The sequence below is a fragment of the Acyrthosiphon pisum genome, chromosome A3, assembly GCF_005508785.2.
Source record: "Acyrthosiphon pisum isolate AL4f chromosome A3, pea_aphid_22Mar2018_4r6ur, whole genome shotgun sequence".
In the NCBI taxonomy this organism is placed as follows: Eukaryota; Metazoa; Arthropoda; class Insecta; order Hemiptera; family Aphididae; genus Acyrthosiphon; species Acyrthosiphon pisum.
Window position 1 is genome coordinate 21,499,954 of NC_042496.1, and position 10,064 is coordinate 21,510,017.

Consider the following 10,064-nt stretch of genomic DNA (forward strand, 5'->3'; position numbering starts at 1 on the left):
GGTGGGGCTAAAGCTATGTAGATAACACAGAATTGTGGGGGCCCCCACCACCAAATAGCGTATTTCAATTTTAAAATTACTATAACCATTCCCAAATGCACCGTAAACACATAAGGATACTAATACAGAGGCTTGATCATGCATTTTGTCGTTCACTGAATCATCAAAAAGTTTGGGGTGGGTGTCATTTTAATAGGTAGGTATACTTGGTCTTGGTTCTCAGTGTTCGGTATAGCCGTATAGGTAATAAGATAATGGTTAATTTGATGGCAATTCGTTATTAACAACAAATAGATACAATCACATACATTAACAATCAACTTATGAAGTTATAAACAGCTATGACGAAAATATAGTCACTTAAAGTATGAGACAATGTGGCAGTTATATTCGAAAATCGCAATCAATTATACCTATACTGGGATTGTATTAAAATAATATCATTATTACTGAACTACTTAAACTACTTAAACTACTCTAATGTGAAATTTGCTGAAATGTAGTCACTTATATTGAATTTGATAACGGATGTGTCAAAGCTCGATCAAATTGCTTTTGTGTATAAGTGTATTGTAGACGAATTTGAGGTTTGTTTTAATTTGAAAAAAATCGTCTTTTTTTTTAAAATGAAAAAAACCTTATATTCGTTCACATTTAAAAAAAAAAATATTTCATCAACTCGTTATGAATATAATGCTTTTTGGTGAAGAAAAAAAGCTTATTGCCAAAAATTTCCTGTTTAAAATTAAAATTGTTGATATTGATGATATTTAAATTAAACAAGTATAGTTAGGTACTGAAGATGTGTACTCAAATGTATGTAAACTGCTATAAGTAGCTTTTACTAAACCGGTTAGCTGCACAACCTGCAAACGTTCATTATCTTCAATGCAGTGTTTAAAAGCTTGTCAGAGAACAACAATGAGACAAGAACGATTTTCAAATTTATTAATATTGAATATCAAAAGAGATGTAACTAATAGTCTTGACACAAAAACAATTATTGATACATTTCACTATTTCAGTAACTAATGGAAAATTAGTACCTATGAATACCTCCTCCTGGCAATTACGAACATCTTAAAAAAATTTGAGCCAAATCGGACCAGCCATTCTCGATTGATGACGTAACAACATTTTTCACGCTCCATTTTTATATATTTAAATATGTTTAAAACAAATAAACGCTGTGTTTTAACCAAAATATAAGGTATAATATTAAAAAGGTACATAAAAAAATTGCTATTAATGAAATTATATGTACACACTAATTAATACTTTTAAAACATTTTTTTAATTTCAAACTTTTTACAATAGATCATTTTGTATGTATTAATGCAAGCTAGATTGATTTATTATTATATAAATATTTATCATGACAAACTTATACAATCATTTTATTTACTGGAATAAATATTTCAAATATTGCATTACTATGGACTTTAACTCATTTACTGTTCAGTTGTATCGAGATTCATCCAAAATGTACTGAACTTTCTTTTGGCACAAAACTATAGAATTTTATTTATTGCAGTTATGATAGAATAAAAAAAAGCCACATAATATTTTCAAATTTGGTCAAAAAGAATATAATTTTAAAACGCCAAAAAATCCAGATGTCCTAATTCCTAACATAAATTTAGATTGTTCTCTAACATAGGTATACAACATGAATTGGAATTGCAAAAAGAATTACTATTTACAATTGTGATGAACAAATTACATCAATTTATTAATATATAATGTACAGCTAACAGCTGGTGAAAATTTTAACTGAAATTAAATCTTGTTTTTGTTAATCTAGTAATATTTAAGAATAATAAAAATGTGGATAAATTTTCCATTAATACATATTAACGTTTTCCATTAAAGCTGGTCAGTCTGAGTGGTGTTTTGACATTAGCTGCTGCCTGCTGTTGTATTTGATAAGCCAGGCCATGTATCTTAAAACCATAAAGTCTAGAAAACAGTGAACAAATTATTATTATTCTACTTAATACTTTTTTAAAGCTTAAATTAACTAAAACACTAATACTGAGTTGTATAAACAATCACTAAATATTTAATGAATCAATAATAAGTTAATGGTCTCTTTAACATAATTAGTTCATTGCATTTTAATGAATAAAGTTTTTATGCGACCTGACCATAGACTAAGATATTATAATGGACTGGAATCGACAGGGTTGGCGGACAGCCACGAAAAAGGTTCTTCACACTGGAGAGTAGTGGAGACCAATGTTTTTAGTGCTACCTTTGGTTTTATTTGGCTCCATATTTTGTATCTTAGTCCGTGTTTCATAAAGATAGCATTGTGAACTATCAGTCTCCATTGGGATCCCCAGCACTTGCCTTGTGGCACATACATTTGTCGCCTCTGATAAGCTCTTCACGTCTAGTCCATTATATTAGTCCATGGACCTGACTTAAGAATTTAATTTACAATACTTAAACTACATAGTACCATTGATTATACATATTATTACTATCTAGTATCTATAATCAATGATAACACTTAGGTAAACTTCAAAAATAATACAAGACCATTACTTTTTTTTTTGTAGTTGATTCTCAGGTTTAATAGTTTAATAATTCTAAATCGTAATCAACAAATCTTAACAGTTCTATTTTTTATTGGTTATTATTTGTTTAGTTTAGCAAATTTTCCTATAATATGCTCTTTATTTATAACATAACAAGCCAGAAATAAATTCTATAAAACAGGGGCTTCATTGGGGTGGGGGGGGGGGGGTGCAGGGTGTACATTTGCATCAACTTTTTTTTAAACGCCTTCTTTGGCCTGTCTTCAATAAATATAAGCGCCAGTATACCTAAGTGATTTATATTATATAGTTTATATTTTTTCAGTATTAAAAAAAAATGTGTTGTACTAATGTTTAATTTCCAAGAATGTTTTATGTGGTTTAGGGGTCCTACAATGTTATAATTGATAAAATTATAACACTAACATTGTGAAGAATGGTACCTATAAAATAAATTTCTAGTTTTATTAAGCTGGCTATATTATATATTTTGATTATGCAGTGGGAAAAATGTGTTGGTCAGGTTCGATTAGGTATTTTATTATAAAGGTGTTTTATACCCATAAATGTATTTATCAAGGTAAATACCACTGTACACTGGTATCTAAGTTTAATAGCTTTTTGTTTTCATACATTATAGAATTATACATAAAAATGTTAGTAGTATAAGGGTAGTATTAATGGTGTTTATACAAATGTTATAAGAAATATAATATTATCTATATGCACCTTAAAAATTCTACTAAAATTTGTTTATAGAAATTTAATTAGTTATCACACATACCTAGGCACAAATTGATTGCTAGGCCTTGGTGGTCTGTATTCTGGATGTACCATAAACAACATATGTGGAAAACCTGTACCAAAATAAGCACCATCAGTGTGATGATGACGAGATGATTTTGGTGTATACACATCCATACATTTAGGACAGTAAAGCTTAACCATTGCTTCTCCTGGAACATCTGACAAACCTGTGCAAATATTTAAGTTACTATGTATTAATAAAAATATTAGAACACTAATTATTCAAAACAAAATTTGGTTTTTTAATTGTTATTTAACATTTTGTACGAAAAAAAGATTAATTTGTTTAATATACTAAATGGTGTTAAAATATTGCACTGTAAATTATTTGATTAATTAACTAAGAATTTTATTAATTATACAAACATTCTAATCAAATTATTTCTGATATTAAAACATATTTAAATAAAATTCAATAACTATAACAATTATGTATACAAATGGTTATACAATAGAGTATGACTAATTAGTAAATTGTATTCATTGCAAAATAGCTCATAACATTGTTTTATGGTTGATTAACTATATTTATAAAGAATCCTACTTTTTAGTTAATTAAAGGTGTATACTTCAACTTTAAAATATTAATTTTAGATTAATCATATATTTTGAATCATTATTTTTTTGGTCATTAAATAAAACACAGCTCTAAAGATTAATTACTACTTTTATAGTTAAATTAAACACCACAGTTTAATAACATATACATATTGTACAAAAAATATATATACATATTTTTTTTTTTTGATAATTACCTATTGGGAGCATTGGTGAATTTTCACAATATACTCGCGGGCAGTGTCCAAAATCACCAGTTTGATATTTCTCAATCATTTGAGCAATACCACGGTTTGTCAAAATGTAACGAGCATGTATCAAACCATATAACATCTCAGCAGCCTGTTCAATTAAGTCTGAATGATTTGGGTTGTCATCCAAATCATCATCTAAAAAAAATTTAATTGAATTAAGAAGAAAAATTTAATGTAATTTTTGATTACATAATATTTTAATATTAATGTTTAAATTATATAGTAAGTTTAAAATTCATTAATATTTAAATAAAACACATTATTGGCAACAATTTAAAGATTTTTAATAGTTTTTAAGGGGCACCAATATTACCGGAATGTTGTACGCATTTAATGCAACTTTACATCAACCAAAAAATACTAAAACCCGAGAAATTGTAACACTTGCATCTTTAACTAATCCTTAACAATTTATAGATAAACTATTCTATACTTATTTTAAGCTGCATACAAAAAAAATTAATTGAATAGTCTACTAAAATGTAATAAATCATTTAAGGGCAATTAAGTAATAATTAAGGGACCATTAGCTATTGATATATTACATTTTTAATGACTGATTATGCCAAGTGGCATTAATACTGTGATTTGAAAACTTTATTAAAATTGTTTTCAAGTTTAAATAGGTAATAATAAAAAAATTGGATTATGCCAAAAAGCCAGGTTTTCAAAAAAGATACTTTTATTTTCCTTCATCTGTCATCAAGTTGCGAGACAGAATAAATGCTTAAATATTCAATTACATGAGTAATTTCTATTAAAAAATTGGATATAGTTGGTATTTATACTTAGCGACATATTAGAGGGTAAAACTAAATAAAATATTCCAGTTTATAAAAAAAAATGCATGTAACATACTAATTTACTACACACAAACATATTTAAAGTGGTATGTTTGGACATAAATAAATATATTTATTAAAAGTTATTACTTTATTTTAGTCTAAGAATCATAGACAAAATTATAAAAACTTTTAAAACAAATAATATCAAAAATGTTTATACCTAAAACAAAGTATTTTTAAATTAATTATGGCAGCGTTTCTCAACCAGGGAGTTGGAAACTTCTAGATAAAGGGTCGATACGATCAGAAATAATTAAACGCTGATTTGGAAAAACAACTTTTTATTTACATTCAAGATTAAATTTTTATAATAGTACTAATTGTATGAAATTGAATTCATTTTGATAAACTTAGATTGTGCCAGGTCACCATTGTAATGCATAACACATTAAGTCCATATAAACTATGCAAAAGTCACAAAGTCCAACTTAATAATTTGTATTTTAAGTATAATAAGTAATTCTTTCACATTGTCATATTATTTATAACCATTCATAAATAACTACTTTGCATAAAATAAAAGCAATTAAAACAAAATTTGGTTACATTTGGAATACATTTCAAGTTTGAAAATATTGCCAAAACTGAATTTCAAACAAAAAGTGAGGCGACTGATTTTATTTTTCACCTATTTGGGGGGTCGCGATGTTAAAAAGGTTGAAAAACACTGAATTATGGTATTGAATTTTCAGTTTTTATTTTCACGTATAAAATAGATATTTTTGGATAATAATATATATTTTTACTTTTTATTTTACTAGCTATTAGTATAAAACTGGATAATATAGTGAATTCACAAAAACTGAGTATACTCTATAACTCAGTTACCTACATTACTCAGTACCCTATACATATTTTAAAATTCTGTCTGCAGGAGATTGATGATCCAATAATCGAGTTCCATGTCCCGCTAACAGAATTAAAAAATATTTAGTTTACTGAATATGGTTAATACAGTATACTCTGTTTTCACACAACATATTAAATATGCAGATTTTCTATATATATATATATATGATTAGACATTATGTTAGAGGCCAAATTTAAAACTATTATATTATAATATGTTAAATTAATTGCAAAATGCCAAATACAAACCTGGTTCAAGATCCAAAATCATATCCAAAGCTTGCCTATAATGAGGCACTTGTTCATTGAGTCCTGTCAAATTGAATTTGTCTTGAATGTAATCTTCATCGACCTATTAGAAAATCACGATTAATATGACTGTACAATATTATTTTAGATAAAAATATTTACTTCACAGAAAAATTCATTTCCTCGTAGACCACAGAACCATGAGATCCAAGAAACTTCTTCGGAACTGCTCATCCTCCTGTCATAAAATTAAGAACCTTAAATACATATATTACCTAATATATTATATATAATGTATGAAAAAATCAAACTGGAATTTGTGATCAAAATGACGCAATGCTAGCAAAAATGTAATACTGATAAGGCACTTAAGAGAAAACTAACATAATATTTTTAATTATTACAATACATCATTATAATGATAGGTAAGTAAGTAGGTATCAAACGAATTTCTAACACGTATAAAACATGCTGATGTATGGCCAAAAGACTTACCTTCTTTTACTTGGGCTAGCCACGCTTTTATGTTGGACACAATTTCTAAAATGGTTGACGTATTTATTTTATAAACAATTTTCACTACTAGTTTGACTTAGACGGTAAGAACTATTGGTTGTTACCGAGTAGTGAGTAGTAAGTAGTAACTAGTAAGTATAAAGTAATGGAAAATGGAATAGTGGAATTGGATAAGAAATTTTGTGTGGAAAAGAAATCACAGAACAGTAGAACAGTAAAATAGTGTACACCAATAAAATTCAGTGTGACCAAGTGTTTATTGATTTTATTTTATTCTCTATGGGCTGTTCGTGTATTCAGCTGTTAACTACACTGTCAATATGTATTTATTCGTTATCAGCAGGAAGTTATGTATCATTTCCATGGTATCATTGTATTATTGTAATATGCATGATGCATCAAAACAAAATAAACATTCAACAAGTTGATTGTTGTCGTTACTCGTTAATCTAAAATCGTGTTTACATTCCTTTAATCCTTTCGTTTTTTACTCTTACTTTTCCAACCAATTTCTAGTTTTATTATGACCATTTATTTAATTGCAATTGTTTCCTATTGATGCTGTCATGGCAAACGGTGGTTGGCGTGAATGCACGAATTGGCTAACAAGGTGTGGCGCGATCAGATCTGATCATAAAGTCAATTGGCCAGAATCTACAATCGACGATTTAGCACATACACTTAGGGATGGAGTAATTTTATGCAATCTTTTAAACATTCTAGAGCCAGGATGTCTTGGCACAAAAGACATAAATCAAAAACCACAAATGGCTCAAGTAATGATTAATAAGTTTCATTATACATTGAAAACTTGATAAAATTTATTATTAAATTACACATACATACCCCACGTTTATAAATTGATATTATAGTTGATATAGGAGTTTTAAACACTGACTAATACACCAATTTGTCATGATGTAAACTTACATAAATAGAATTCAAAATCGAAAAACTTACAACGTTTAATTACCAATAAAATTTTAAACTTTATTTTCTTTATTTGTACTATTAAATTACATCACTTTACTTATTTATGTAAATTGTATAGTTAAATAATTAATTTAAAAATAAATTAAATGAATTTATCATTTTTATATGACTGTTATTTATAATTTTATTTATAAGTACCTATTCATTATTTAAAAAACTAATTACATTTTTAGGTTCTATATAAATTTCTATATTCTACCATAATTGGTAACACATATTTTAGTCATTCACTCCCCGTAGTAATTTTCGTTTATTATTTAACCAAAAATTTGATTTAAGATTATACAGAATGATTCACCAAGTATGCTTACTCCCATTTTTCCTTTAATAATGAATATATTCCCAATTCTCATTTTTATTATTTTAGATAAGAATTTCAAGAATCAAAATTCGAAAATAATAATTACTATAAAAAAAATTAGGGGACGCATTTCATTGGTGAATCAACCTGTATATGACTCGAGTATTATAATATAATTAATATAATTAATTTTTGTAGCAAAATAAGTTAGTTTATTTTCCTAAATTCATATTAAAGTATTTAACCTATATATTATTAATTATAAGATAATATTGTGCTCTGCATAAATATGTTTTCGCAATATATTTTATTGCAAAAAAATATTCATTGTTTAGTCTTTTAGAAACTTAAGTATATACACTATAGCTTCAATATAAATGAAAATTGTTTACACATTCGTGAACATTTATAGTTTTAAGTTTGCAATGCTTTCAATTTATTTATTATTATTTTTATTTTTTTTTAGTTTTTATGTTTACGCAACATAAAAACATTTCTGCAAGTATGTCAAGAAGTTTTTGATGTTAAAGAGTATGATATATTTGATCCAATTATATTGTTTGAACTATCTGATTTTTTCAAAGTTATTCGTACTTTATCAATTCTATCACAAACTCCGAAATTACAAAGACTTCATATACCGTACGTATATTGAATTGATTATTATTTTTTAAACATAAAATTAATTAAAAAATGTGCTTTGGTTGCAGTGGATTTATTGTTAGTAAACCAAGAACATTATCTCAAGAAGACATATACAGAAATATAAACTCATTGTAATTTATAATATTTCATATATATTTTTAGTGATGGGTATTGTACTATGAAATATATTTTATTTTATTTGTTATATGTTCAAAATCAAAATTTAAGTTTTAAGTTTATAACTGTTATAATTCTATGCCGATCACTTAGGTTTGTAGTAGTAAAAACCTTGCCACACATATGCGTGTTCCTTACCTACCGTAACAACCTTACTATACCAACCCTACTAACCATAGTTCATAACTCCTTCAATAGCTAATGGCCATAGTTGCCAGGCTCAAGCATACCATTTATGTAAATAAGTAATTTATCTAAAATTTTTGTTTGTTTATTTTACAAGTACCCATTACTATAATTTTAATTACCTAATTAATTATTATTATTTTTAATGCATTTTAAAATTATATTTTAGAGACCTTGTTTCTTCAAGAAGTGCTTTATTAGATTCTTTTCATGAAAATGAATACACCAGTTATGATACTCATATTCGAAATGAAGAAATTTATCATGATTTATGTGCAATTGACATTCGAACTTCACTATCTATTTCGGAGGTAAATTGTTAAATAGGTATTATTAGTTATTAGTTTTGTTTTTGTCTATGATAAAAATCCATCTGTATATTTTAATGACTATTTAATAATAATACTATGTCATTTAAGAGTAAGTCACTGAAATTTAATATATGTTAAATTTGAAAAATTGTATAACATTTCAATCCTTAGTTATACAATTTTTAACCACAGTTGAAAATCAAAGTATTTTTACTGTCCTAAAGGTGAATACCAAAAAAAAACTCATCACTCCACTCGGAATCTAAAAATAGTTGTATCAACTATCAATTAATATTTAATTGATTATTAAAACTAAAATGAAAACTTATTTTATGTTTAAAGACTTCGGGCTGTAGCATAACACAATGACAATTTAAATAAGTTAATACTTACAGAGAGGTAACTAAGTAGTTAGATCAGGCGCTTAATTTAATGTGAAAGGGACTGTGATGGGTGGTAATTCTATCGATAAAAATAAAAAAAATTGCCAAAATTACAAAATCTGTTATTGAGTCAATATAGTTTTACTTTCCAAATACATTTTTTAACACGAATTAACAAACTACCAAGAGAAAATGTAAGACAGTAATATACAGTGTGTCTCAGAAGTCCCGTATCACCCTTGGTATCTCCGTTGAAAATCAATATATTTAAATGCAATTTTTTTACAGTAATAATTATGGAAATTCTGATTGAATAACATAATATTCAATTTTTTTTTCAAAAATTCAAAAATTATCAAAAAAATTTTTAGGAAAATAAATTTATTAAATTTCCAAGATGGCCATTTTGTTGATCATATTTTTTAAAACAGTTCAAAAAAAAAAAAA

At 26.3% G+C, this 10,064-nt stretch overlaps 2 protein-coding genes across 4 annotated transcripts in view; one reads left to right on the forward strand and one right to left on the reverse strand.

Moving 5' to 3' along the window:
- Nucleotides 1-1,271: 1,271 nt before the first annotated feature.
- On the reverse strand, nucleotides 1,272-6,838 carry Ckiibeta (casein kinase II beta subunit). 2 transcript variants are annotated; one of them, NM_001126225.2, is made up of 6 exons: nucleotides 6,601-6,838; nucleotides 6,268-6,343; nucleotides 6,106-6,208; nucleotides 4,106-4,297; nucleotides 3,328-3,517; nucleotides 1,272-1,959 (listed from the first exon to the last, which is right to left on the reverse strand). In NM_001126225.2, the coding sequence occupies exons 2-6, from the start codon at nucleotides 6,337-6,339 to the stop codon at nucleotides 1,854-1,856; spliced, it is 663 nt and encodes a 220-aa protein (NP_001119697.1). In that variant the 5' UTR covers nucleotides 6,340-6,343; nucleotides 6,601-6,838; the 3' UTR covers nucleotides 1,272-1,853. The 2 variants fall into 2 exon arrangements, with proteins under 2 accessions (NP_001119697.1, XP_016656538.1); XM_016801049.2 differs by having other exon boundaries at nucleotides 1,442-1,959; nucleotides 6,268-6,362; nucleotides 6,601-6,823.
- Nucleotides 6,839-7,007: 169 nt separating this feature from the next.
- LOC100163912 (protein vav) overlaps nucleotides 7,008-10,064 on the forward strand; it is a 10,586-nt gene continuing 7,529 nt past the window's right edge. The window contains exons 1-4 of one of the 2 annotated variants that reach the window (XM_008180634.3): nucleotides 7,008-7,397; nucleotides 8,382-8,557; nucleotides 8,626-8,691; nucleotides 9,093-9,234. In XM_008180634.3, the coding sequence (XP_008178856.1) occupies nucleotides 7,188-7,397; nucleotides 8,382-8,557; nucleotides 8,626-8,691; nucleotides 9,093-9,234 (594 nt within the window). In that variant the 5' untranslated portion in view covers nucleotides 7,008-7,187. The remainder of the gene's footprint in view (nucleotides 7,398-8,381; nucleotides 8,558-8,625; nucleotides 8,692-9,092; nucleotides 9,235-10,064) is intronic. The other variant, XM_001946029.4, reaches the window with a different exon arrangement.